The sequence below is a fragment of the Pseudogymnoascus verrucosus genome (genome assembly GCF_001662655.1).
Source record: "Pseudogymnoascus verrucosus strain UAMH 10579 unplaced genomic scaffold scaffold_71, whole genome shotgun sequence".
In the NCBI taxonomy this organism is placed as follows: Eukaryota; Fungi; Ascomycota; class Leotiomycetes; order Thelebolales; family Thelebolaceae; genus Pseudogymnoascus; species Pseudogymnoascus verrucosus.
Genome location: NW_017263722.1, coordinates 92,469 through 117,961, shown reverse-complemented (window position 1 = coordinate 117,961; position 25,493 = coordinate 92,469). Strand labels below are relative to the sequence as shown.

Genomic DNA, 25,493 nt, shown 5'->3' with positions numbered 1-25,493 from the left:
GGCTGGGCAATACAGCATATTTGCACTCTTTGCAAATAAGCTTACAGACAACTCTGATTAAGCAAAGGATCGTACGACATCAGAGTAGCTCTCCAACTGCTACTTATTAGATCTGATTGTAGTGGGTTTCGCATCGACCTTCGTTTTCGGGCACGTATCAACAATCTCGCCCGTTTTCTTCTGCCTTTCAATTGCTCTAGCAATAGCTCCTTGGTCTCGCTGGTCACATTTCTTCCGGTTATATTCGACATTTAAACGCATAGTCGCAGCATCGTCGGCGACTTTTTTCTTAGCTGCTATTCTTGCCTCTCAATAGCTGCGCCTTGATGGCCGTCGTTGTAATCCGGATCCGCAATACAAAAGCGGCAGTATTCCTCAATCTCCATCCGCATTAGGTCTTTAACATATAACTGTAAGACGCAAGTATCGTAGTTCACCTAGCAGCCACCCTGCAAACTGGGATAGTTTCCTTTGACAGGTCTTCCATCTCGTGTTTCAGGGACGACTTTGACCCGAAAAACGTTGTTAGCTTGGATGACGCCGTAAATGGCATGTTTATTTATTAATTCAGATTCACAGGATTCTTTCCAATAGCCGATAAGGATATCTTTACCCTTAAATAACATACTTCGATGAGTCTCTCGTTGGTGTCGCTGGTTGACTTCGTAGGTTCCTTCCAACATTCTTGTATGTACGGCGCTCTCATACTGTACACTGCGTCAACTAACACTTAGGCCCTCTCTTCCCCTCTACTCGTACCGCAAAACGAAGACCGCTTTCTCTCACCAGCAGTCCAGTTGTTACCAAGTGACACGCTGACGGCATAATAAGGCAGGGTGCAATGTCAGCCTCCGAGACCAAAAACACTGCTGCCACCGCTGTAGCCCTAGCTACATGCGAATCTACCGCCCTAGGTCCACAATCCCCGTCACCTTCAGTTGATGAGCCTGTAGACCTGGAGAGATAGACGCTCCGCCACACCATCTCCGAGCTCTGTAACTCACTTAAAGCCCTTGTGGAGTGCGAGATGAGCTCACCGAGCAACTATCATGCGCGATTGCAATTTGAAAAGACGAACAGTTATGCGAGGGTTTACGTTTCAAAGGATGAGTCGACACTTCCATCTTTAGAAAAGCACGAACTCCAACAGGCGATGCAGCATAGGATTTCTAGCTCCATCCTACCCGTCAATACCAGGCCAGTTTGCCCACCACTCGAGCTGTGCGGCCTTCACGAGACTGAAAAGAGCTCTGTAACCGAGGCTCTAGAGATGAAAAGTTGGGCGTCTCGTCACCCCTTCTCCGACCTCGAACCAGCAGACCTATTAATATTAACGCCATACTACCTACCCTACTACCTCGGTGGGATCGATCCTTGGCGGGAGAGCCTTAGGGTGTTCCCCCCAGGCTATCCTGACGAGGTGATATCTTACATATACCTTATCCTAACGGCTACATCGTTAACAGTTACTAGGATCTCAAGAACACGATTAAGAAAACTATTCAAACCTACGAAATTCAGCTTAATCTACTAGAGCAGCAGAATAAGAAACGCCTGGTGATGGCGCGACAGGAGCAGGGCGAAGTGTTCCGTGCTAGTAATGCCTAGCCTGTGGCCTTATAGGAGCAGCACCAGGAGTACGCTATACAGCAGGATTCTATGAACAAGGCTGTGAATTCAAGGGTTAGGACGAGCAGAAAAGAGAAAAACGGAAGGCAAAAAGTAGACACAGGAAGCAGAAACGGAGACCTTGAACGGTCTGTGGCCGATGGGGGCTGCGATCTGATCACCTGTCTGCGGATCGAGGATTTAGCAAGACGTAGTGCGTAAAGCAGCAACTGCGCCCTGCCAAATCCAGCAGCTCGAACCCTAGGAAGTGGCATTATGGTACGGTACAACTTCAATATAGAAATTATAAAATTTTTAATCTCAGACTCGGCATTTGGCGCCCTCCTAATCGGGCAACGCGTGTAGACGGGCCTGCCGCAGCTAAAAATGAAAACCCACGGATCGGCCCCTGCCAAGTCCCGAAGCGGTGTAATATTCCAACCGGATTACTGGATATCACATGGCGGGGTAGATGGTAGATCTGAATGGTCAATGCTTGAAAAGTATATCCAGACTCGCTCAGGTGTCGTCCTTAACCTCAAAAACCATAAAATATATCTCACTCTAAGATTTCCTTTCCTTTACTCTCACGTGTCCGCATCTCTCGCCTTCTCCCCCACCAACAGGCTCCAAAGTCTGAAATGCGCCTCATAAACACCAAAACCCTCCGCATAGAGGAGTTCTTCGACGGCCACGCTCCCAAATATGCCATCCTCTCCCACCGCTGGCTCGATGGCGAAGTCACGCTGCAGGAAATGCAAGCGGAGAGCTGTACCAACAAGCCCGGCTACCAAAAAATCCTAAGCACCTGCAAGCAAGCTCTCTCCGACGGCCTATCCCACGCCTGGATTGACACCTGCTGCATCGACAAGACCAGCAGCGCTGAGCTCTCCGAGGCCATCAACTCCATGTACCGGTGGTACGCCGAAGCTGAGATCTGCTACGCCTTCCTCAACGACATTGCTGTAGACGATATCCTCTCCAGTCCCGGCGAAGACGCTTTCGCAAAAAGCATGTGGTTCTCCCGCGGCTGGACGCTCCAGGAACTTGTCGCCCCCGAGCATGTCACCTTCTACAACACCTCCTGGATTGAGATTGGAACTAAAGCCTCCCTCCGCGTCGCTATCGCAGCAGTAACCCAGATCGACGTCTCCATGCTGCAGTCCGGCGCGAACCTAGACGACTACAGCATCGCGCGCCGCATGTCGTGGGCTTCGCGCCGCATGACCACCCGGAAAGAAGATATGGCATACTGCCTCCTCGGTATCTTCAACGTCAACATGCCCATGCTCTACGGCGAAGGTGACCGCGCCTTCATCCGCCTGCAAGAGGAAATCATGAAGAACTCCGACGACCACTCCCTCTTCGCCTGGTCCTCCCCCAGTCCCGCAGCTCGCGGCCTCCTCGCGCGCTCCCCCGCCGACTTCGCAACCTGTGCATCCATCGACGCTACCCACTCCCGCTGGAACCGTGAGCCCTACGCTATCTCCAACTTGGGCCTGAAGATCAATCTCCCCATGGTACCGTGGGCTATGGACACCTACCTCGCCGCCCTGGACTGCGCTCGCGACGGACAGCGTCTAGGCATCTTCCTTCGCCTGCTGCCTAGGGATAATCGCTACGCCCGCGTCATGTTAGGGGGCGAAGACTTGTGTGTCTTCCGCGACGGCCTAGCGCAGAAGTGCACTTACCGCGACGTCTTCGTGCAACAGCGCCTCTGGGGCTCCGTCCTAGCCGAAGAGCGCTTCTACGGCTTCTGGATGCGCACGCTCCTGTCGCCGATGAAGTCGGCGCCGAAGATAAAGGGGCAGCAAAAGAGCAATAAGCGGTATCAGACGACAACCAATGAGGATGAGTCGTTATCGGAGGTCATCACGCGCGGAGAATGGGACGACGAGAAACGTCTCTTTGAGCTTAAGATCGGGGATAGCGGGACGGCCGGGGCGATTCTTCTACGCGAGGGGGGCAGGACGACTACGATCAAGGTTGGCCTTGATGGGGTATTTAACCCCCGCGTCCAGGTCGGGGGGAGCATCTTCAGTCCGGAGATTGGGAACTTGGATATCTACTCCGAGGCGGGGAGGCTACATCCGTCGTGGATGGATGCGCCGGCGCGTAGCATGTACTTGTTCCGGGGAACGCGGCTGGACGGCTTGCTGGTGGATGACTACCCCTGGCGGATCTCGGTTTATAACGGGGTGATTCCAAAGACGGGGAGGATGGGGTGGATTGTTGATATTGAGAACTCGGATGGGAATAAGGGGAAGGAATTCAACCGCATCTGCGACGGCTGTAACTCTGTAAGTGACACCGCCTTCCCCGTAATCATCCTGTCTATTGGTGCTGCCATCCGTAGAACAAGAAGGAGTAAATAATCTAAACAACACGCTGACATTCCACAGACCATCTACAAAGTCTGGCACAAGTGCACTGAGTGCGATGAGTTTGACTACTGCTCCAAGTGCGTAGCCAACTCGGAAGACACACACAACCACAAATTCGAGGCGATAACTTGAGTTTCCTTGGACAGACAATAAATAAATAAATAGATCTCATTCTCTGTGCCGGCGGCCTCAAGGCCGGGGAGCTATGCAGTGCGTCCAGTGACGTGGGTAGCCAACAGTCTCTGGTCAGTCACAGCTAGCAAAATCAAAGGCTGAGCCGAGTTACAGTACATTCAGGTAGAGGTTGTCGTCGCGATGGGGGAAAATATGCGATACTTGTTGATGGTGCCGAGCCTGCGCTTCAAATGCCAGTGCAACTAGCCTTTGAAACACAGGCACGGCTCCCATGAACACTTATCATACTCTTCACTACCACGACGAACTCCCCAGTAAGATTTTGAACGGGCAACCCAGTTCCACGCTTTAAACACATTGCTATACACACATCTCCAAACAAACCCAGCGCCTATTCCAGCACCTGAATCCAATAAATTGTACAGATAGCCAACCCCCAACTCGCGCGTTCTGTCCAAGGTATAAAAGTCCCTTCCCCTCGACTCAAAAATAAATTATGAACCCCCCCCCCACCCCCAAATCTCCATTTTCCTCCTTTTTTTATAAAGACGCCATGCTCCTGATGCCAGACACCGTTAAGCTGCTTCCCCTCGTACACCGTTTTAGACAATCCTGTCCTTGCTGCGATTATTCTTGCCCTTGCGCCCATCGATATTGGAGCGGCTACACTCGTCGCTCACTGCTGGCCCGGTTGCTGCATCCCCTGCACTGACGGTGATCCCATCCCCATCCCGCTCATATCCATCCCACCACCCTGCTGCATCCCCGGCCCCATCCGCTGCGGCCCTCCCTGCTGCGGGCCCCCCGGCTGTCCTGGCCGCCATCCAGGTTGCTGCTGCTGCATCTGTTGCTGTTGCTGCCTCATCCGCTGCAGTTGTTGTTGCTGCTGCGCATTCGGCTGCTGTTGCGCCATCTGCTGCATTCCTTTCCGCTGCATGAATTCCATCTTCTGCGCCTGGCTCATCTGCGCGAGCTGCGCTTGCATCTGGGCAGCCATTTGGGCCTTTTGCGGAGCTGACGGACCTGGCTGTTGTTGTTGTTGCTGCTGCTGCTGCTTTTGAGCCGCTTGTGCGGGCTGCACGGTCGGTTCTTTCTTGGGGTCCACGCCGGGGAAGAGCTCTTGGAGGCGCTTGTATTGTTTCTTCAAGGTCTCGGCGCGGTCTTCGACTTCGGCGTCTGCGGCGCCATCGGTGCTTTTGACGGCGCCATTGGGGGAGGTTGGCGACGAGGTGGCGGGTTTGGGGAGAGGGGTGAGAGACGGCGCTGAGATGACGGCTGGGTGGGGTGGGATCTGTGATGATGGTTTGTGTGACCGGTCAGCGATGGCGGCGAGATATGCCAGGTTATATTGTATCCTCCGCATGCATCTGTCGATCGTTAGCAGTTGCCTTCCATATTCATATCAACAGAACATACTCCACAAACTCCTTGCCCGTAACAGGATCAATCTTAGGCTTCTCCTTCGCCTTATCGTCCTTCTTCTCTTTATCCTTCGCTCCCTCAGCCCCATCCTCCTTGTCGTCCTTCTTGTCGTCTGATTCCACCTTCGCTTTTGCTTCCGCCTGCACAGCTTGTAGCCTCATCACCTCCATCAACAGCACCCTGTTAATATCCAGCAGCAGGCTAACCCTATCCTTCTCTCTCACTTCAGACCCAGGGCTTAACGGTGTAGCCATCCCCCCAGCCGACGTAGGGAACGACGGTGTCACGGGCGTCTGCCCCGCCGATTGTGGCTGTTGTACAGGCTGTTGCGCTTGTTGTCCCTGCTGCGCGAGCCCCTGCTGCTGTTGCATAGGCATCGCCATCTGCGGTGTTCCTGGCTGAGGAGGCATAAATTGTGACGGAGCCTGTGTATGTGGTGGTGTCGTGTGTTGTCCCGGGACAGGACCGTATGAAGAACCGCGCTGCGGCGTGCCCATCTGCTGTTGTTGATGTTGCTGAGGAGTGTGCATGCGCTGCTGCGGCGCTGGCTGGACGAAGCCTGACTGTGCAGCATTCGCGCCAGCGGGGAGGAAAGCTTGTTGTTGAGGACCAGAGGATGGCGGGCCACCTTGCATGCCGTATGGGGAGTTGTTGTAGGGCGTTTGGTAGGATGCTATCGTGTCCACGTTAGTGGCTGACCATTGGCAACAGTAGTACTTAAATAACAAAGGCAGGAGCGACCCGATGCCATGAAAATTAGACCGGTGTGCTTGGATCGGCACGGAAGGCGCGCATGAAGTGCAAGACCAACATCTCGATACAGCACACGCGCAGCCGTCTGCCCGCTAGCGGTGCGCAGTCAAAGACGATCAAAGCAAACATATCAAGAACTCACCAATGCCATTGTTTCCCGGGCCCATATGCGGCATTCCGGCGCCGCCATTCTGCATCATCACCGCGTTTGGGCCTGGCACCATATTGGGCCCATTCATACCGGGGCCGTAAGGCGGCTGCTGCGGGACGCCACCCATCGGCATCCCGAATTGTTGGCCCTGCTGCTGAGGGTTATACATCATCTGCTGCTGCTGTGCCGCGGGATTCTGGATGTAACCAGGCTGTTGTTGTTGCGGTGGAGGAGGCGCATTGGGACCCGGCGCAAAGGGATACTGTGGTGCGTACATGGCCTTGGCCCAGGGGAGGGGGGGGTGGTGTGGGGGCCTGGAGGGGGAAGGGGGGGACCGAGAGGAGGGGGAAGGGTATGAAGAGGGTCTGCGCTCGATGAGTGGCTATGGTTACTCGAAACTCTCGATGTTGGTTGTCAGGATGTGTCTTGGAGTCGAGGGTTTATCGTGTTATGCGAGGGATCTTCGCCGCTTCGAAATGTTTCAATGCGTGCTTGTGCGGAGTGGGTAAGGTGCGACTGCTGGGGGTAGGGATCGGTAGGGATCAAGGGACGCGACGGACGCGACCGAGATGCAGCCTTCCTGTGACAGCACTGTATTGTACAGTACGGAAGGAGAAGATATCAAGGATATAAGGCCGTGAGTGGCTGCGGAGAGTCGAATAGCGCGTCGACGGGGAAGATGGCGGCTTTAGTTTGTCGTATCTGGTGGCGTATTCGAATATGCGCTGGGTATGATAGGCTGCATGCGATATACAGTACTTATTGAGTATATTGCGAAGGGATCTGGAATTGTAAGTAGATGAAGCTGATTACTGGTGTAGAACTCTGCGGCATCTCACTAGACTCGCTCTGTCGCTTTGTCGCTCTGTTTTCGGAGAATATGTCACGGTAGGACGGGCGCTCGACTCATGCACAAGGCTACAAAGGCCTATAATTGCCAATATTGTCTGGGAATACAGCTTCACCGACACTTCAATGGCGTTTCGCCTTCTGTCAGAGGTATACGGGGGATATATATACAAGGAGATATAAGGATATAAAGGCAAAAAAGGAGAAAAGGAGAAAATGATGTGTCTATTGCGACTGACGGGAGCTAGATTCAAGATACTTAATAATCCGTCAGAGACAAAGGCGGTGCACGTGACCGATGTTGGCTGAGGCTGATATTGGAGGACAAACACAGCGATGAGATTTGCATGATCTGGTCATTAATTCATTTGCATTATCTGATTGCTAAATGGTATACAAGATGAGCAGGGTCACCAGTATTTAAGGAATCTCTCATTTACATTATCTAGATTGTTAGATGCCATACAATATAGACTGGCTCATCACTATGTCAAGAAACTCTTATTTGGAATATGGCTCATTAATTTATTTACACTGTCTAGATTGCCAAATGACATACAATATAGACTGGGTCATCACTATGCCACGACAAACAGGGCAGAAGCAACGGGGTTATCATGATCTAGTCATTAATTTATTTACATTATCTAGATTGCTAAATGTCATACAAGATAGAATAGGCCACCCCTATACCAGCAGCAACTTATTTTGAATATTCTACCAGTACGTAGCAAACTTTGACGTCCCCTTAACAACATCAAGGAAATGCGTCGCAATAACCTGATCAGTCCTCTCACTAGGATGCAACTCATCAAACCACAAGAAGTTATCCAAGCTCTCCTCAGAATTCACACAATTCCCCCCAGCCGGCGGGCAAACCTGGTACGGCTCATTGACATGCAGCGTCCCCGTCCCATTGAGGTAAGTGGCCGGGTTATTATAGATATCCGTGATCAAGCGGTGCGTATCGAAGATAGCGAAGTGAGCCCCTGGGTAGCGATTCGCCAGCTTCACCTCAAATGGCACGCGGTATTCGAGAACAGAGTTCACAGTGCTCGAGTACTCCTTCATCTTCCCGCTCTGCTCGGTGGTGTTCGCGGGCTTGTTGGGCCAGTAGTGGCTTGATGCCAGTCCACCGGCGGAGGGGAGTCCGTACAGCGGGGAGAGGTCCAGGGGGGCGACGTTCATGAGGACGAAGTACCTAGCTCCGGTCTTGTAAATCCCATCGAACGCCTCGAAGATGCAGTCGATATAATCACTGATCGTCTCACCGTGGAGTGTGCTATCTGTGATCAGCGCATCGTTCCCGAGATCGTTCGTGCCAATCCACATGCTGTAAACAGTGTTATCAGCCTTCCGATCCGTGAAAAGCGTGTTCGTACGCGTCTTCTTGTTGATATACGCTGCGTCTGCTTGGTAGGCAGGCACCTCATAGCCGAGCACGTCAGGGAAGGGCCCGCTGATGGAGTCGAGGTAACGGTAGATCATCTTGTTGCTGCAGACTGCTCCGGAGACAGCGTAGTTAAACAGCGAAGCTCCGCTGTATATCGATACCCATCGCGGCCATGTGATGCCGCCTCCGGGCGTGGAAGTGCTTCCGGGAAGGAGAGTTCCTGCGGGTGGGCCTTGTCCGTTATGCTGCTGGAAATAACCAAGACGAGACTCGTCGGTGTAGCTGCGATGCCCATTAGTTTGCTGTTCAATTGCTGCTTCAAAACGGCCTCACATACCTGTCTCCAAACGCCACCAAGTTCTTGAACTTCTTCAGTCCCCATCCCTTGCTGTGGCCATTGCCGACGCCACCGAGAACACCGCCGCCATTGGGCATCGCCACGGCGGCAGCGCCTGTGGCCGCGGCCAGAAGAGCGAGCAATTGCATCTTGTAAAGCCTTTTCTAGAACAAAACTTGACAGAAACGAGTACAGGAAAGCCGAACTCCAGGAATTGACTGTGAGAGGAGTATGTGACAGATACGACGCTGACGAGCAGAACAACAGTAAACAGGAAATGAGGGGACGCAACGATATATAAAGTAAATACCCTTCCTCACCTTATCCCGCCATAATCCCTACATCAGTAGCCGCACATAACATATTTCCCAACCTACCACAGGCAATCCAAGAATCTCGGAAGCAAATCCCCCATTTCCACCGGTCCCACAGCGCACGATGCTATAATAATCTAGCCGCAATCTGGAATCGAAAGATTATCCTTCATATAGGCACCGCGGAGGCAAGGTAGGTACGCCTCCATTGACCAATCGTCGTTGCCGATATATATTGCCCAACGGCAACAGTCCACCGACGCCGATGCCTGCGCATTTAGCCGTGCCTTTAGGTCAATTACGGTAAGCTCTTCCCCTCATTTTCTTGGGGATGGCTGGTAATTAGGGTGCGGATCGGCAAAATATAGGTCCTTGAGAAGGATTCCGCAGGTCCGAGGCTTGCATATAGTTTGTATGCGAGGGTTTGGGGTCCAGGAGTTTGTTGATATGAAGGTGGAAGTTTGGAAGTTGATGTGTGTGATGGGAGGGGTGGTTTAGATGGGTCTCCATGTGCTAATTGAGCTCGAGCGTAATTATATGGGGCTGTTTAATCGTAATTTGATAAAGCCAGCTCAAACTTCGCCAAGATACTCAGTTCCAGTAGTGGAGAAGTGCTTCATATTCCTAAAAGTGAGCTGCGCGATTGCTGTTGGCTTCAGACACTGTTGTTTACTCCTTGTAGAATAGGTGCTCAAAGTTATTAGATATCGCATAACTCAGCCTTATCCAGAGAGACCACCTCCATCTCCATCTTAGCCTCATCTGTCGCTAACTAAGCATAGTCATGATTGCATCATTCGCAGCTCGGGCTAGGGATGGCTTATAGCGGGAATATACACACGAGTTCTGCATCGCTGGGTGCTTAGTGCGCGAGCTTGTAGGAGATGATTCTATCGACAGCATTTCTATGTCGACAACAGAATTCTGTCGACAGCAGGCCTCTCGTTGTCAGTAGAGCCCTGCTGTCGACAGAATTCTGTTGTCAACATAGCAATGCTGTCGGTAGAGCCCTGCTGCCCGCGTCGGCGGCAACCTCTTGAAGCTTCTCTGCGCTTGCTAACTTCTCGACGCTACTCGCAAGCTTTTGCGATGCTTTGCCAGCGTCGGCGGCGAGCTCTTCAAGCTTCTCTGCGCTCGCCTAGGATTCTACCTGCTCATAGAGCTTCTTCTACGTATCCGACAAAAGGAAGAAATGAAGGAAGGATACATGGATCATAATTACGGAAGGAGCAGACCCTACTATCTTCCAAAAAAAAATGGCTGCCTATATCGACATATATATTCCGGGTATCTCATTTCACATCATCACGCTATCATACACTAATTTTATCATCCCCCCCCCCTCATCCACTCCCCACCGGCCTCGCAATCCCACTCAAATTCACCACCCCTCCCATCCTAACCTGCGTCTTCCCACCACTCCCACTAACCCACCCCGGCACATCCCCCGCCGTCGCCGTCGCAGCCCTCGCCTTCATAACCCCCCACGGCGCCGGAAACCCCGCTGCCAGCGGTCCACCCTTCTGCTTCGCCCCCAAAATCGCAAAACGCTTTAGACTATGACTGACAAACCCATGCAGTAGGTCCTGCGCCACAAGACTCGCAACTATAGCTTCCACGTCGGAGATATCAGGCATCAGCGATCCGCTGATCAGGCCCATGCTCGGCTGTAACTTGCGCCCCTGCCGCGCTGCTTCGGCTTCGAGTGTGCGCTGGCAGAGTTGCGCGGCGAGGAGGAGGGCGTGTAGGTCTAGCGTTGGCGCTTTTCGGGTTGTCGTATCGGCGGGGGCGTCGTAAGTGAGGAGGAAGGAGCGGCGGGCCAGAGAGCGCCACACGAGAGTGTCTCCGCGGTAGAGGAGGGGGAGGAGGATGCCCCTGCGAAGGAACCACGCGTGGTTCGGTGATGTGGGGCCGAGGGCGTGACGGTAGGCGGCGAGGTTGCCGGTGCGCATTGCGGCTATTACGGGTGCGAACTTAGGAAGGAGTGTGGAAGCCTCAGGGCGGGCGAGGAGAGCTGGTGAGGGGTGCCGGCCGAGGATGAGGGATGTGGTGATGAGGTAGATGAGGATGTTGCGGCGTTGGTTGATGCATTGGGCGTGGCATTGTGTGTAGGCGGATTGGAGGCAGAGGTGGGCTTTGTAGAAGTGGGTGTTGGAGAAAAGGAAGCGACCTAGGTAGTAGAGGTAGGTGACGCGGTGGGAGGCGGGGTATAGTGCTAGTGGTGGGGAGTTCTGCATGATGTTTGTGAAGAGCTGTTCGGCGAGTGGGGTCTTTTGACACTGCGTGGAGGGTTAGCATGTGATTCGAGAAGATAGGTCCGGGGGGTACTCACACGAAACAGGAGCTTGAGGACGAGGTTGGCGAAGGAGTAGATGCCGACCTTCTTCCCCTCTGGCTTTCCATCCTTGACGCCATCGCGGTTTGAAGTCCGCTCCGTGAGACAGATAGTGAAAGCCCGCTGTATCGACTCAGCCGTGCCCTCAACCAACGTCTTCCGAGCCTCGCCGTCGTCCGCCGCGCGCCAGCGACGTGTCAAATCGGGCCGCTTATCAAGAGTCATAGCTAGTGTGGCTAGCGCTGTGCATAATTGGATGGTGGTGGGAAGGACAAGGATGCCGTATGACGCATTCGACATGGCTGTGATGCAAGAGCTATTCGTATATGTCAGCCTTGCAGTCTTCTGTTGGGGTTCGGGGGCAGGGCTCACTTGACAAGGGCGCTCAGCTGGGTATGTGTCTCCATGAGGTTCCCATAATCGACGCGGCGGAAGAAGTCGAGGTAGAGGTTCATGAAGGCAATGAAACCCGGCCATGCATCGTCATTATCAATCTTGTCCACCGCCTTCTCAATGTCAATGGTCTTGAGCTCCCTGGATAGCTCGGCGTAAGCATCGGCGAGGGGTGGCTCAACCACGAGCCATTGCTGGAGCTGGGCTGCATCTTTGGCGCGGAGGAAGCCAGAGATGGACGAGAGGAACTCGTCGGTTCTGCCCATCCTGGGGAGCAATGGGGGGGTAAGCAGGGGAGGTTTGCTAATCCGTTCTGCTGTTCGTAGGTGAGCTTCTTGCCCCGCCGAGATACAGAGGGCTGGGAGTGGTTGATAGTTGACAGGAGGAAGGAGACTAGCGCAAGGCTGAAAAGGCTGAGGACGGAGCGGGAGGAACAAAGATTCCGGGACTCTAAAGATCCCCCCACCGCAACGGCGGAAAGAATAGATATCACGCTAGTCTTAATTAGGTCTAGACTCCGTTGTATTATTAAGAGTGGTCCGGGCGTCCTCTAAAACCAACGACAAGCGGTCCCAATTTTGAGGCATTTCGGTATCAATACCTCTATTTCTGGCGACGTATACACTGTGTCAAATGTACTCTTCGTACCATTGTCGTCATCTAGTTTTTTTTCCTAGTGGCTAGTCGTTTGGTCGTCAAATGCAGACTCTGCTTATTAACGGACTTAAGGATTCTCACTGACGAAGCGTGCATTAGTGATCAGTGATCAAGATCCAACCATCTTGATTCGCTCTACCAGGTTATCTTGTACAGTATTTTTATAGTACCCTATAACATTCTTGTATGCCCGCTTCTAGCTCTCACTACGTAGTTACTCGTACGTATAGAATCCTCCATTTGTCAGCCACTATCTCTCACTTTTGGCCCTGTTGGACCCTAACTCCCCTACTCGACCATAGGCTAAACCGAGCAAGCCATGGGTATTAACTTTTCCACTACCCAAATTTAACTCTGATCACTAAACCCACCCATTAAACCCGTCCGCCGACACGGTTCTCTTCCTCCCTAGTCTCCCTGACTCACCCTCACTCTCTATCCACTGTCATCTTGAAACTGTCCAATAGATGATACAGATGCTGCAGACCCGGTAGATTTTAACGTACCGTCAGCCGCCAACCCACTAACTGTTAGCTCTACCACCACATGGCATCATCTCCTTTTCAAGATGTGTATTGGTCAGCCGAACGACATCGAAAGCACAGCTACGGAGACACGCATTATCTCCACTCAGAGTTTGATGTGTATCAGACTGTAAGGCTGGAGTTTAGTAATCTATGTCCGTGGAATGCAGAAACGGTGAGAAAGGTTTGTATATATATCAGTCTCATTGCCATATCATGTCTCTCTTCTTTTCATTCTCAAGCTCGCTCCAATTCTCATTCCGTCTCCCTTTGCCTCCCTGCAAACTCTTGAGCTAGTAGCATTTGCTACAACTCTACCTAATAATTTCTTCATTGCATTATACCCAACATATACACGACTATCATGTCGGACCTTATACGAGAGGCCCCTTTGGGCCAGTTCCTAAGATGGGCCACAAAGAACCGTCTCTTCCCCTATCCCGAAGAGCTTCCCGGCTTCGAGTTACCAGAATCATATAATGCCGTCCTCAGATCAGAGAAAGCCCCAATCGAACGGCCCATCAGCCGAAAGCAACTCAAAAAGGAGAGCGATGAGTCGAATTCCACTCCGGATTCCGAATCCTTCAACCAGGACATCGAACTCCAACGCACCCTTTCCCGCCAAGATACCCGCCAGTTCACACAAGAACGCCTAGAGACCGAGATCCAAGACGCCATCGAGCGCGTTGCAAGCAAGCCCATCTACCCCGTCAAGACAGCCGACGGCCTAGTCCTCGTCGACTGGTACTCCACCGACGACCCAGCAAACCCACAGAACTGGTCCATGGGCAAGAAATCCTGGGTCGGCCTCCTGATCTGCCTCTACACATTCGTCGTCTACACAGGCTCCGCCATCTACACCTCCAGCATCCCGCAGGTGATCGAGAAATTCAACATCTCCGAAGTCGACGCCTCGCTACCCCTATCTCTCTACGTCCTCGCCTACGGCATGGGCCCCCTCGTCTTCTCGCCCCTCAGCGAGATCCCAAGGATCGGAAGGTCGCCTGTCTACCTAGTCACCATGTTCATCTTCACTATTATCTCCATCCCCACCGCGCTGGTTAACAACTTCGCCGGCCTCCTCGTCCTCCGCTTCCTCCAGGGCTTCTTCGGATCCCCCTGTCTGGCAACCGGGGCCGCGACGATGAGCGACATGGTATCAATGCTCTACCTCCCCTACGCTCTCATCGCCTGGGTCTCAGCAGCCTACTGCGGTCCGGCTCTCGGTCCGCTTCTCAGTGGATTCGCGGTTGGAGCTGAGTCGTGGCGGTGGAGTTTGTACGAGATCATCTGGGCTGCGAGCCCGGTTCTGCTTCTTATGTTCTCGGTGCTTCCAGAGACTAGCACGCCGAATATTCTTCTCCGCAGAGCTGAGCGTCTGAGGAAGCTCACTGGGGAGTCGAGACTCATGGCACAGAGCGAGATTGACCAGGCCAAGCTCTCTACACGGGAGGTTGTTGTCGATGCTCTCATTAAGCCGATGGAGATTACCATCAAGGACCCCGCTATCCTCTTCGTCAACGTTTACACGGCCATTATCTACGGAATCTACTACTCCTTCTTCGAAGTCTTTCCCCTCGTCTACCCAGTCTACTACGGCTTCAGCCTCGGCATCATCGGCGTCCTCTTCACCTGTATCCTCATCGCCTGCCTCATCGGCGTCGCCATCTACTCCGCATACCTGTACTTCTACCACATCCCCGACATCATCAAGAACGGTCTGCGCGCACAGGAGCATAATCTCGTCCCTGCCCTGTTTGCCTGCTTTGGTCCTACTATCGGTTTATTCATCTTTGCTGTAAGTCCCCCTTTCCATCCCAGAAACTAGAACACAAGTTAATCTCTATCAGTGGACCGCACGACCAGACATCACCTGGGTCGCCCCCACCATCGGCATCGTCCTCTACGGCGCCAGCGTCTTCATCGTCATGCAATGCATCTTCACCTACGTCCCGATGTCGTACCCGCAGTACGCGGCTAGTTTGTTCGCGGGCAACGATTTCTTGAGGAGCGCGTCGGCGTGTGCGTCGATCTTGTATGCGCATCCGCTTTATAAGAATTTGGGCGTCGCGAGGGGGACGAGTCTTTTGGGTGGACTGAGTGTTATTGGGATTGTGGGGATTTTCTTGCTTTGGGTTTTTGGGGCGAAGTTGAGGGCGAGATCTAAGTTTGCGATGCACTGAGCGTGTATGATAGGGGGTTATGCATGGAAGGGGGTTGGAAGAAGGGAAGTGAGAGGAATAATATATAATAGAGTGGATGGGCGTGTTTTTGGAGTTTGGGGGGGGGATATTAGCATAGCATTTATTTTCTAGGGGGTTGAAAGCAGATTTAGAGAATATTCGAGAGAGAATAATAATATTCCATAACAAAACTATTTTCTAGGGAATTTAACTGCGGATTTGAAGATGCGTATTTAAGAGAATAATAATATTTTATAACAATACTATTTGCTGGAGAACTTAGAAGTGGGTTTAGGATGAATATTCGAGTAAGAATAATAATATTTGATAACGGTATTGTCTTTTTGGGAATTTAAAAGCGGATTTAGAGATGAAATAATAATAATTGATAATGGTACTATTTTCTAGGGAATTTAAAGGCTGATTTAAACATGAATATTCGATCGAGAATAATAGTATTTGATAAATATACTTATAATATTCATATAAGGGTCTGTACCTTAGCTATCCGAGACAAAAACAAGAACATTACTAATACAATTCGCAGCAAATCATTTATAATTAATATCACCCAAACCTTTACTTACAATAGCGCGTAGATCTTTTTAAATGGTAATATATCTATCTACCGTATCACAGCTTCCTCTAAGAAATCGGATGTTTTTAATAGGAACCGTATCTTTAGCCTCTAAAAAGAAATAAAATATATATTAAAATCATAAATAGAAACCCACCTGTCATAGCTATCGCCTGAACCTTCACCTTCACCTATAAAATAATAACAATATATCTTCTATCCACCGTCTCACAACTTCCTCCCCTTTCCCTTTCCGGATATTTCCTTGGCCAACCAAGCATTTCCCCGGTCTGTTTGGTGAAACCACGTGACGGCCGATTTACTTCCCTAAACGTGCCTAGAGCCATTTCCCCTTTTCACCCGCGACCGCGCCTTACCGCTTTGGGCGCCGTGGTACCTATCATTTTGTATGGACAACAGGGAAATTAGTGTGACAATCCCTCCTAAAAGGTACAAACTACGGCAGACCACAGCAACCAAAGAACCAGGGGACCAAGGGACCTCTCCTTTCCCAATACGCGACATCCACATCATTTCCGAGCGCCCTTTCCAACTCTCAAGCCAAAAAGTCGAAAGCAACTCGTTCGTTCAACAATTCCAGCATCGACAACCCCAACAGCCACGTTGCTGAAATAACCTCAAACTCGAACTTCATACTGCTCAATTGCTACCTTCGGTATGGAAGCTGCCACGACTCCCAAGGGAGCTTCTCCTCCGCTTGAGATGCCTCAGAGCGTCGCATCCAGCGACCCAAAGATTGCCGCACAGCAGGCCAGCGACATGCGCAACATTGTCCGCAGAAAGCTCACTGGTTACGTCGGATTCGCAAACCTGCCGAATCAATGGCACCGCAAGAGTGTCCGCAAGGGCTTCAACTTCAACGTTATGGTTGTTGGTAGGTTGACCCTCGCAGGGAAATACGAGGATCGGAACGACCAGCTAATAATTTCTAGGTGAATCTGGTCTCGGAAAGTCGACTCTGGTCAACACTCTCTTCAACACCTCGTTATACCCTCCCCGCGAGCGCAAGGGACCCAGCCTCGACATCATCCCCAAGACTGTTGCCATCCAGTCTCTCAGCGCGGATATTGAGGAGAACGGCGTCCGTCTTCGCCTGACTGTTGTTGATACCCCTGGATTTGGTGACTTCGTCAACAACGACGAGTCATGGAGACCAATCGTCGATAACATCGAGCAGCGCTTCGACGCCTACCTCGATGCCGAGAACAAGGTCAACCGCATGAACATCGTTGACAACCGCGTCCACGCTTGCGTCTACTTCCTCCAGCCAACTGGCCACTCCCTCAAGCCACTTGATATCGAGGTTATGCGCAGACTTCATACCAAGGTCAACCTTATCCCAGTCATCGCCAAGGCTGATACCTTGACCGACGAGGAGATTGCTGCTTTCAAGGCCAGGGTACGATTTTCTGTACTCCTGTTTGGTATGCGGGCTTAACTGACTTTTCTTAGATTCTTGCCGATATCAAGTACCACGACATCCAGATCTTCGAGGGTCCCCGTTACGAGCTCGATGACGACGAGACGATTGCCGAGAACAACGAGATCCTGTCCAAGGTTCCTTTCGCAGTTGTCGGAGCTACCGCCGAGATCACCAGCGCCGATGGCCGCAAGGTCCGCGGACGTCGCTACCCGTGGGGTATCATTGAGGTTGACAACGAGGAGCACTGCGACTTCGTCAAGCTCCGCCAAATGCTCATCCGCACACACATGGAGGAGCTCAAGGAGCACACCAACAACGCGCTCTACGAGAACTACCGTTCCGAGAAGCTCACTGGTATGGGTGTTGCACAGGACCCCAGCGTGTTCAAGGAGGTCAACCCCGCTGTCAAGCAAGAGGAGGAGCGCAGCCTGCACGAGCAGAAGCTCGCCAAGATGGAGGCAGAGATGAAGATGGTCTTCCAGCAGAAGGTTGCCGAGAAGGAGAGCAAACTGAGGCAGAGCGAGGAGGAGCTATACGCTCGCCATCGCGAAATGAAGGAGCAGCTCGAGCGCCAACGTATGGAGCTCGAGGAGAAGAAGTCCCGGATCGAGAGCGGGCGACCGCTGGAAGAGAAGGGCAAGAGGAACAAGTTCTCGCTGCGTTAAAGGATACCCGTCTTTGCATCTCGCACACCGTCGACAATCTCGATCTCATAACGAAACGAACAGACACACTCTTCTTTTTGTTCCTTGTAATTTTTCAAGCGACATTAATTCCTCGAATGACGACGGCGAATGAGGTGTATCTTACGCGGGGCGCAATTTCAGCTCCCCCCAGGCCCTGTTCTGCGGCATGCTTCTTACCAGTTTCTTAAACCTTGCTCTCCCTCTCTCAACACTCTCTACTGGAACCAGGCGGAATAGGCGGGCGCGATGAAAAGGCACTTGGCGGGGGGGACACACGGGGTGGAATAGAAACTTGGAGGAGGAGACGTTTGCGTCTTCCTCCAACAAAAAAGAGACGGGGCTGTTCTTGTTGTCTTCACGGAAAACGAAGAATTAATATTGGCCCTTGCCACTTCTCGCTGCTATTCTAACCCGACTTGCTTCCCTGGGACCCCCGGGATCGCCTTTTTCGTTGTTTTATTGTTTTATTTTTGCTTGTGCTTCTTTAGCTAACTAACTACTACCTCTGCTTTTTTTTGTTTTCTCTTTTTTTTTTGTACGTTTTGTGGAGCCCTTGAAAATGCAATGGATGGGAAGGGGGAGGGTGCTTGAGTGGTGAGGACGTGTGTGTAATTGCTACGATAGCTCAAGAGATCTCTGTTTTTGTGATTATGAGGCTGGGTGGCTGGCTTTGTCTGGCTGGTATGAGAGGTTTTGAGTTGTGACTGTGACGTGCGAGTGACTATCAATGTGGACTTGATGTTATAGTGACTGTGAATCTAGACTTGATGGTATAGTCACTGTGAATGTGGATGGGACGTTAAGAGGCTGGTGAGTACAAATATGTGTTCAGCTGAGTTATATTCATACGGGTCTGTTGATCTGGCTTGGTTTGGTTTGTTGTGCCTGGAATATATGGCCACCAGCCACACCTCACACCAGCCACACTTCCTCACGCCACATTCTGTTTTTGGGCCATGCGACGAAAACAACCAGCAGCCTTACATGTACCGTAACCTGTGAGCTTTGTTGTAACCTCACAGTTAAAATTCAACAATCCGCGCCCATTGACTGCTCATCTCGCCCCTAGACGCTTTCATCATATGCTGGATGAATAGAGCCGTATGCGCTCGACTGAAACGACAGTCATTGACGAGTTTCCCAGCTGCCTATCGCCCTTTGACGACCTATCAACGCATTTACTCATCCACCAGCATTTTTGACAAGTTCGCCTCCTCGACCCATAAAACCGCCCTCTCACCTTCAGCCTTCCGACTCATACACTCCTCCCCAACACTACACTTCAAAAAGATGACGATGCACGGCTCGACTCGCTCGAAACGCAAGCAGCACGCTGCGCCGCTCCCGGAGCGACCACAGAAGCTGCACCGCGCGGTTAACGGCAAAGAGTCCGTCGGAGAGAACACACCAGACCTAGGCTCCTCCTCGCCCATAGACGAGATGGAGATGGAGATGGAAGAGGAAGACGACGACCGCATCGGCATCGTCGCCCCAGCCGACAGCGCCGAGTGGCAAGCTACCATCGAGGAAGTCGTCCGAAACGTTGTCTCCATCCGCTTCTGCCAGACCTGCGCCTTCGACACGGACCCCGCCCTCACCAGCGAGGCGACCGGCTTCGTCGTCGACGCAGAGCGCGGATACATCCTCACGAATCGTCACGTCGTCGGCTCGGGCCCGTTCTGGGGTTACGTCGTCTTCGATAACCACGAGGAGGTCGATGCATACCCCGTCTACCGCGACCCGGTGCACGATTTTGGGATCCTGAGATTCGACCCGAAGGCTATCAAGTATATGCCCGTTGCGGCGCTGGAGCTGCGCCCGGACTTGGCAAAGGTGGGCGCGGAGATTAGGGTCGTGGGTAACGATGCGGGTGAGAAACTGAGTATCCTCTCTGGTGTCATCAGTCGACTCGATCGCAATGCTCCGGAGTACGGAGAGGGATACAGCGATTTCAATACCAACTATATCCAAGCGGCTGCTGCGGCTAGTGGTGGTAGTTCGGGGTCGCCTGTTGTGAATATCGATGGGTTCGCTGTGGCGTTGCAGGCGGGTGGGCGAGCGGACGGCGCCGCGACAGATTACTTTCTGCCTGTGTCGAGGCCGAAGCGGGCGCTGGAGTGCTTGCAGCAGGGCCTGCCGATCACAAGAGGAACGATTCAGTGTCAATGGATGCTGAAGCCGTTCGACGAGTGCCGGAGGTTAGGGCTGACGCCGGAATGGGAGGCAAAGATACGCGCGGAGTTCCCGAAGGAGACGGGAATGCTGGTCGCTGAGATTGTGCTTCCGGAGGGACCGTCGGATACGAAGCTTGAAGAGGGAGATATCTTGCTGAAGGTCAATGGGGAGCTGCTGACGCAGTTTGTGAGGCTGGATGATATTCTCGACTCGAATGTCGGGCAGGGTGTCAAGCTTGTCATACAGCGTGGCAGTGAGGATATCGAGGTTGAACTTGCTGTTGGGGATCTGCACAAGATTACTCCGGATCGCTTCATCTCCGTTGCTGGCGCCAGTTTCCACGACCTGTCGTACCAGCAGGCTCGCCTCTACGCTGTCGCCTGCAAGGGCGTCTTCATCTGCGAGGCCACGGGATCATTCAAGTTTGAGGGCACTGATTCCGGATGGCTCGTACAGTCGGTGGATCACAAGAAAACGCCGGACCTGGCAACCTTCATTGAAGTCATGAAGGGCATCCCGGACCGCTCGCGCGTTGTTGTCACATACAAGCATCTACGCGATCTACACACCCTCAACACAAGCATCCTCTACATTGACCGTCACTGGTCGAGTAAGATGCGCTTGGCAGTACGAAACGATAACACTGGACTATGGGATTTCAGCGATCTCGCGGAGGCCCTACCGGCCTTGCCGCCTGTTCCCCGCAGCGCGAGCTTCATCCAGCTCGATAACCCGACGCACCCAGCCGCTGCAGAGCTAGTCAAGAGCTTTGTGCGTGTTGCGTGCCATATGCCAGTTAAGCTGGACGGCTTCCCGCGAAACCGCAAGTGGGGCATGGGTGTCGTGCTCGATGCTGAGAAGGGTCTTGTCATCATCTCCCGCGCGGTTGTGCCGTACGACTTCTGCGACATTTCCATCACTATTGCGGATTCAATCATTGTTGACGGCAAGGTTGTTTTCATGCACCCCCTACAAAACTACGCCATCATCAAATATGACCCATCGCTCGTGGACGCACCAGTGAAGAGCGCCAAGCTCAGCACCGAACAGATCAAGCAGGGTGCCTCAACGTACTTCATCGGCTTCAACCAAAATATGCGCATCGTTGTCGCCCAAACAACCGTCACCGACATCACCGCCGTCGCCATCCCCGCCAACGCCGGCGCCCCCCGCTACCGCGCCGTCAACCTCGACGCCATCACCGTCGACACAAGCCTAAGCGGCCAATGTGGCAGCGGCGTCCTCGTCGCCGAAGACGGCACCGTCCAAGCCCTCTGGCTCACATACCTCGGCGAGCGCTCCTCCACCACAAACAAAGACAGCGACTACCACCTCGGCATGGCCACCCCAACCCTACTCCCCGTCATCAAGCAGATCCAGGCCGGCGTCACCCCGGAACTGCGCATGCTCAGCGTAGAGTTCAATGCTATCCAGATGTCGCAGGCGCGCATTATGGGCGTCTCAGAGTCGTGGATTAAGAACGTCGCTGCGGCTAACTCCGCGCATCACCAGCTTTTCATGGTGCGCAAACGCACTTTTGAGCGTGATCAGGACTCGCATGCGCTTCAGGAGGGAGACGTCATTCTCACACTCAACGGGAATATCGTCACCCGCGTCTCGGAGCTAGATGTCATGTACGACAGCAAGGTGCTCGACGCCGTCATCGTCCGTGACTGTGTTGAGATGCACGTTGCAGTTCCCACGGTCGCAGCGCACGATGTGGAGACTGACCGCGCAGTCAACTTCTGTGGTGCCGTCTTGCACCGCCCCCATCTGGCTGTGCGTCAGCAGATCAGCAAGTTGCACAGTGAGGTGTATGTTAGTGCACGCACGAGGGGTAGCCCGGCGTACCAGTATGGGCTTGCGCCGACGAACTTCATCACTGCTGTTAATGGTGTTGCGACACCGGATCTGGAGGCCTTTATTCGTGAGGTCGTGAGGATTCCGGATAATACCTGTAAGTAGCCTCCCTAACCTTTCTTGTCTGTTGTTTCTGTTGCTAACGTTTTCTTTCAGACTTCCGCCTCAAGTGCATGACGTTCGACAACGTCCCCTGGATCTGTACGATGAAGAAGAACGAGCACTACTTCGCGACGATGGAGTGGATCAAGGATCCTAGCGAGGAGTGCGGATGGCGCCGTGTATCATACGAGCATGGCGAGAGCATCAAGGGTGAAGGCAAGGAGGGCATTAACGAGATCGCGGCGGAAAGCATCGCCGAAGATGACACTGGGGCTGGTGATACCGAGCCCGTCGCCGTGAAGGCGTAAGTGGTTTGGTAACGAAGGAGTGAGTGGCGTCTAGGGCGAGAAGGGGGTATCTATGTGGGCTGGTTGGTAGAGGGTTTGGTCGGATTGTAAATTTATTGTATAGATAGACCCGCCTGGCCTGCTCTTTGAGGAGCGGCTGCCCGTCGGCTGGCTGTATTGTATAAGTCTACAAGATAAAAAGCTAGAGGAAGGATAGATCACGGAGTTGATAATACAAAAAAACACAGTATATATTATACATGCGATATACCCATTAGCTTGAGACTGAATACGGTATTTCTCCTGTGGTTCGGACTTAAATATAGGAGTCCCAAAAGACCCCTATATACATAAGTGCACAACTGGCGTATTTGGCCACCCGTAATTTGGGGACGTCGGGGGGCGGTCTGAGGGTCGGTCTTAATAGCTATCCGCCCAGCACCTCCGCCGTCGCCGACAACGACGAACACCGGCGCGCCGCAGCGAGGAAAGAACCAACAGACAGCCGCCAAGGCATCAGAAGAGACACAATGGTGCTCTCCTTCATCCTGATCCAAAACCGGCAGTGCGTCCCTCATTCCTCCCTTCTCCCCCCCCTCCCAAGTCCAGACTTAGCTAACCCCCCCGCCCCTCTCCAGAGGCAAGACCCGCCTAGCAAAATGGTACGCTCCCTACACCGACGCCGACAAGATCAAGCTCAAGGGCGAAGTGCACCGCCTCATCGCGCCGCGGGACCAGAAGCACCAGTCGAATTTCGTGGAGTTCCGACAGCACCGCGTGGTGTATCGGCGGTATGCGGGGCTGTTCTTCTGCGTCTGCGTGGATGCGAATGATAATGAGCTGGCGTATCTGGAGGCTATACACTTCTTTGTCGAGGTGCTGGATAGCTTCTTTGGGAATGTGTGTGAGCTGGATTTGGTGTTTAATTTCTATAAGGTGAGTGCGCATGAGTGTTGGAGGAAGGGGGTTTTGGGAGGGGGATTGGGCTAATTTGAGGGGATAGGTGTATGCGATTCTCGACGAGGTGTTCCTTGCTGGTGAGATTGAGGAGACGAGCAAACAGGTTGTGTTGACGAGGCTGGAGCATCTGGACAAATTGGAGTAAAGAGTGGGTTGTTGCGATACGTGTGGTAGTGCACTGGCACATTGCCTCTGGTATGGCATGGCACAGAATGGGATGTCCAGGGACGGGGCGGATTACAATATTGCATGGCAAGGCGTTCTGGGGTATATACTTGCTGATATGAAATGGCAAAATTTACAATGACAAATTTGATATTCGAGGATAATGTATCATTTGTTGTCCGGAGTGGGATAATGATGCTCAGTGCCGCCGAACATACCATCTCCCAACGCATTGCACGACGCGCGCCACTATTCATGGTCCTATAAATGCTTGCATCCCCAGATTCAAAACACATGCAAGTATCCACACTCACTTGAGCGCATGCTGGGGTCTACGGCATTTTGACGCTTGCCAGTATCTACAGTCTCTCAGAGCATGGCACTATCCATAACCTCCTAAATAGTCGCCATGCTACACACCCGCTCCAATAGACCCTTTAAGTCCCGTCACCAAGCACGTCACCGGATCCCATATCAATCCATCGAAACGGTCCTCTTCAAAACTAACTCTTTCCTTCCACCAGTCCAACCAACCTTCTGCTCTTGCCCCCTGTGCGTTAAACAGCCCAACACTAACATCAATCAGCTCCGACCGGTCAGTGTTGTGCCAGAATATAGTCGCTCCACATCCAGGACAGAACTCTCGGGTAACACCAGGCGAGCTGTTGTAGCTGCGTAGGATACCCTCTGGCAGATTCATGAAATCGAGGCCCACGACCTTGTCGGAGTGATGCATGAATATATTGGCACGGGGGATGAAACTCCACGATTGTATATCGAAGCCCGAGCATGTACGGCAGGAATTGCACGTACAAGTCCCTGCAAGATAGCGATCCCCCCGGATCCACCATTTCTTGTCCCCGGGGTTGGGGGTTTCCTCGGCTTTGATGCAATATGGGATCATCAAATCAGGAAATTGTGATTTTGGCAGCGTGCTTTCATGATTAGGCCTTGTGACATGGAATTTGACAGTGCCGCAAAAGCAAGACGCGTCCAGTGTGTCGCCATCGGTGTCCCCAGAACTTGAAGGATTGGCAATGGGCGTAGACGACAGCAGAGTGTGCCCTTTCGCCAGGAGACTCTCCTTATCCTGCAGTGGAATATCTGTCTGGATGATGCTACCATCATTTCGGGCCTTCATCCAAACTGATAACCCTTCATCTCCCGTCTGGTCGACATTTATATGCCGGCCAATTGTGAAAGTAGCTAGTTTTTCTGGCATCTTCTCCGCAACTCCAGTTGCCACTGCCCAAGTAGGTCCGGTTTTTTCAGCTACCGTTTCCCACTCCTCCTTGAAAAGGTGACACCCACAGGTGGGGCAAAAGTAGATGGTAGTGGCATTCTGTTGGTCAAGGTCGCCTAGACGGAAACATACCGTCTTTTCTAATATGGAAGGCTCCGGCTGAATCGATGGAAAGTATGATACGGCCAACTGGCCCGAGTATTTTCTTGTCTTATAATCGTGATTTATATCGATCTCAATACTGGCACCATTGCCAAATGCACGAAGAGGAAGAACTTTAATGAGGCCGTTGATCCTGTTACAATGACAGGAGATAGAAATGGGCCCCTCTAAATCGAAAAGCGGCTCATCAATCTCCTTAAATAACCTGACTGGCTCTTGAGCTTGCTGCGGGAGCTCTGGCGGACAATCATTTGACAGAGACATCGGAAAAGCCGTATGAGAAGTCCTCTAGCGGCAAAAATACTGAAATCTTGAGGAAAGAATGCAGATATAGCAGAAAGCGTGGCGCAAAAATGAGACGACCCACACGGTTTCGGGGTGTTTGATGCCGTCT

The 25,493-nt window shown here is 52.4% G+C and overlaps 10 protein-coding genes across 10 annotated transcripts; 6 read left to right on the top strand and 4 right to left on the bottom strand.

Moving 5' to 3' along the window:
• The first annotated feature begins 921 nt into the window (after positions 1-921).
• On the top strand, positions 922-1,749 carry VE01_09953 (uncharacterized protein). Its single transcript, XM_018279360.2, has 2 exons — positions 922-1,420; positions 1,474-1,749. Exons 1-2 carry the CDS (start codon positions 1,028-1,030, stop codon positions 1,606-1,608), a joined length of 528 nt encoding a protein of 175 aa, XP_018125731.1. The 5' UTR covers positions 922-1,027; the 3' UTR covers positions 1,609-1,749.
• A 384-nt stretch (positions 1,750-2,133) lies between these two features.
• VE01_09952 (uncharacterized protein) lies at positions 2,134-4,537 on the top strand. Its single transcript, XM_018279359.2, has 2 exons — positions 2,134-3,908; positions 4,011-4,537. Exons 1-2 carry the CDS (start codon positions 2,250-2,252, stop codon positions 4,122-4,124), a joined length of 1,773 nt encoding a protein of 590 aa, XP_018125739.1. The 5' UTR covers positions 2,134-2,249; the 3' UTR covers positions 4,125-4,537.
• Positions 4,538-4,640: 103 nt separating this feature from the next.
• On the bottom strand, positions 4,641-7,524 carry VE01_09951 (uncharacterized protein). Its single transcript, XM_018279358.2, has 4 exons — positions 7,293-7,524; positions 6,445-7,236; positions 5,544-6,222; positions 4,641-5,494 (listed from the first exon to the last, which is right to left on the bottom strand). The coding sequence occupies exons 2-4, from the start codon at positions 6,728-6,730 to the stop codon at positions 4,804-4,806; spliced, it is 1,656 nt and encodes a 551-aa protein (XP_018125738.1). The 5' UTR covers positions 6,731-7,236; positions 7,293-7,524; the 3' UTR covers positions 4,641-4,803.
• A 385-nt stretch (positions 7,525-7,909) lies between these two features.
• Positions 7,910-10,283, bottom strand: VE01_09950 (uncharacterized protein). The gene is made up of 2 exons (XM_018279357.2): positions 9,033-10,283; positions 7,910-8,977 (listed from the first exon to the last, which is right to left on the bottom strand). The coding sequence occupies exons 1-2, from the start codon at positions 9,179-9,181 to the stop codon at positions 8,020-8,022; spliced, it is 1,107 nt and encodes a 368-aa protein (XP_018125737.1). The 5' UTR covers positions 9,182-10,283; the 3' UTR covers positions 7,910-8,019.
• Positions 10,284-10,689: 406 nt separating this feature from the next.
• Positions 10,690-12,432, bottom strand: VE01_09949 (uncharacterized protein; the record flags this gene model as incomplete). Its single annotated transcript, XM_018279356.2, has 3 exons — positions 12,054-12,432; positions 11,679-11,997; positions 10,690-11,625 (listed from the first exon to the last, which is right to left on the bottom strand). Exons 1-3 carry the CDS (start codon positions 12,338-12,340, stop codon positions 10,690-10,692), a joined length of 1,542 nt encoding a protein of 513 aa, XP_018125712.1. The 5' UTR covers positions 12,341-12,432.
• Positions 12,433-13,414: 982 nt separating this feature from the next.
• On the top strand, positions 13,415-15,678 carry VE01_09948 (uncharacterized protein). Its single transcript, XM_018279355.2, has 2 exons — positions 13,415-15,053; positions 15,106-15,678. The coding sequence occupies exons 1-2, from the start codon at positions 13,620-13,622 to the stop codon at positions 15,436-15,438; spliced, it is 1,767 nt and encodes a 588-aa protein (XP_018125713.1). The 5' UTR covers positions 13,415-13,619; the 3' UTR covers positions 15,439-15,678.
• A 772-nt stretch (positions 15,679-16,450) lies between these two features.
• On the top strand, positions 16,451-18,861 carry CDC3 (septin). Its single transcript, XM_018279354.2, has 3 exons — positions 16,451-16,910; positions 16,969-17,435; positions 17,489-18,861. Exons 1-3 carry the CDS (start codon positions 16,694-16,696, stop codon positions 18,122-18,124), a joined length of 1,320 nt encoding a protein of 439 aa, XP_018125717.1. The 5' UTR covers positions 16,451-16,693; the 3' UTR covers positions 18,125-18,861.
• Positions 18,862-19,147: 286 nt separating this feature from the next.
• Positions 19,148-22,825, top strand: VE01_09946 (uncharacterized protein). Its single transcript, XM_018279353.2, has 2 exons — positions 19,148-22,277; positions 22,337-22,825. The coding sequence occupies exons 1-2, from the start codon at positions 19,235-19,237 to the stop codon at positions 22,588-22,590; spliced, it is 3,297 nt and encodes a 1,098-aa protein (XP_018125718.2). The 5' UTR covers positions 19,148-19,234; the 3' UTR covers positions 22,591-22,825.
• Positions 22,826-23,020: 195 nt separating this feature from the next.
• Positions 23,021-23,853, top strand: APS2 (AP-2 complex subunit sigma). Its single transcript, XM_018279352.2, has 3 exons — positions 23,021-23,134; positions 23,208-23,505; positions 23,573-23,853. Exons 1-3 carry the CDS (start codon positions 23,100-23,102, stop codon positions 23,672-23,674), a joined length of 435 nt encoding a protein of 144 aa, XP_018125719.1. The 5' UTR covers positions 23,021-23,099; the 3' UTR covers positions 23,675-23,853.
• On the bottom strand, positions 23,850-25,493 carry VE01_09944 (uncharacterized protein). Its single transcript, XM_018279351.2, has one exon. The coding sequence runs from the start codon at positions 25,361-25,363 to the stop codon at positions 24,107-24,109; it is 1,257 nt and encodes a 418-aa protein (XP_018125720.1). The 5' UTR covers positions 25,364-25,493; the 3' UTR covers positions 23,850-24,106.

What these genes read in the sequence shown, in the direction of transcription:
- VE01_09944 (XM_018279351.2), bottom strand. Translation starts at nt 25,363, where the DNA reads ATGTCTCTGTCAAATGATTGTCCGCCAGAGCTCCCGCAGCAAGCTCAA.
- VE01_09950 (XM_018279357.2), bottom strand. Translation starts at nt 9,181, where the DNA reads ATGCAATTGCTCGCTCTTCTGGCCGCGGCCACAGGCGCTGCCGCCGTG. An exon ending in TTGGTGGCGTTTGGAGACAG is followed by an intron (nt 8,978 to 9,032) that starts GTATGTGAGGCC and finishes TGGGCATCGCAG; the next exon opens with CTACACCGACGAGTCTCGTC.
- VE01_09948 (XM_018279355.2), top strand. Translation starts at nt 13,620, where the DNA reads ATGTCGGACCTTATACGAGAGGCCCCTTTGGGCCAGTTCCTAAGATGG. An exon ending in TCGGTTTATTCATCTTTGCT is followed by an intron (nt 15,054 to 15,105) that starts GTAAGTCCCCCT and finishes AATCTCTATCAG; the next exon opens with TGGACCGCACGACCAGACAT.
- VE01_09952 (XM_018279359.2), top strand. Translation starts at nt 2,250, where the DNA reads ATGCGCCTCATAAACACCAAAACCCTCCGCATAGAGGAGTTCTTCGAC. An exon ending in TCTGCGACGGCTGTAACTCT is followed by an intron (nt 3,909 to 4,010) that starts GTAAGTGACACC and finishes GACATTCCACAG; the next exon opens with ACCATCTACAAAGTCTGGCA.
- VE01_09953 (XM_018279360.2), top strand. Translation starts at nt 1,028, where the DNA reads ATGAGCTCACCGAGCAACTATCATGCGCGATTGCAATTTGAAAAGACG. An exon ending in CCCCAGGCTATCCTGACGAG is followed by an intron (nt 1,421 to 1,473) that starts GTGATATCTTAC and finishes AACAGTTACTAG; the next exon opens with GATCTCAAGAACACGATTAA.
- VE01_09951 (XM_018279358.2), bottom strand. Translation starts at nt 6,730, where the DNA reads ATGTACGCACCACAGTATCCCTTTGCGCCGGGTCCCAATGCGCCTCCT. An exon ending in CCCGGGAAACAATGGCATTG is followed by an intron (nt 6,223 to 6,444) that starts GTGAGTTCTTGA and finishes TGGACACGATAG; the next exon opens with CATCCTACCAAACGCCCTAC. An exon ending in ACGGGCAAGGAGTTTGTGGA is followed by an intron (nt 5,495 to 5,543) that starts GTATGTTCTGTT and finishes AACGATCGACAG; the next exon opens with ATGCATGCGGAGGATACAAT.
- VE01_09946 (XM_018279353.2), top strand. Translation starts at nt 19,235, where the DNA reads ATGAATAGAGCCGTATGCGCTCGACTGAAACGACAGTCATTGACGAGT. An exon ending in GAGGATTCCGGATAATACCT is followed by an intron (nt 22,278 to 22,336) that starts GTAAGTAGCCTC and finishes GTTTTCTTTCAG; the next exon opens with ACTTCCGCCTCAAGTGCATG.
- CDC3 (XM_018279354.2), top strand. Translation starts at nt 16,694, where the DNA reads ATGGAAGCTGCCACGACTCCCAAGGGAGCTTCTCCTCCGCTTGAGATG. An exon ending in CTTCAACGTTATGGTTGTTG is followed by an intron (nt 16,911 to 16,968) that starts GTAGGTTGACCC and finishes AATAATTTCTAG; the next exon opens with GTGAATCTGGTCTCGGAAAG. An exon ending in TTGCTGCTTTCAAGGCCAGG is followed by an intron (nt 17,436 to 17,488) that starts GTACGATTTTCT and finishes GACTTTTCTTAG; the next exon opens with ATTCTTGCCGATATCAAGTA.
- APS2 (XM_018279352.2), top strand. Translation starts at nt 23,100, where the DNA reads ATGGTGCTCTCCTTCATCCTGATCCAAAACCGGCA. An exon ending in ATCCTGATCCAAAACCGGCA is followed by an intron (nt 23,135 to 23,207) that starts GTGCGTCCCTCA and finishes GCCCCTCTCCAG; the next exon opens with AGGCAAGACCCGCCTAGCAA. An exon ending in TGGTGTTTAATTTCTATAAG is followed by an intron (nt 23,506 to 23,572) that starts GTGAGTGCGCAT and finishes TTGAGGGGATAG; the next exon opens with GTGTATGCGATTCTCGACGA.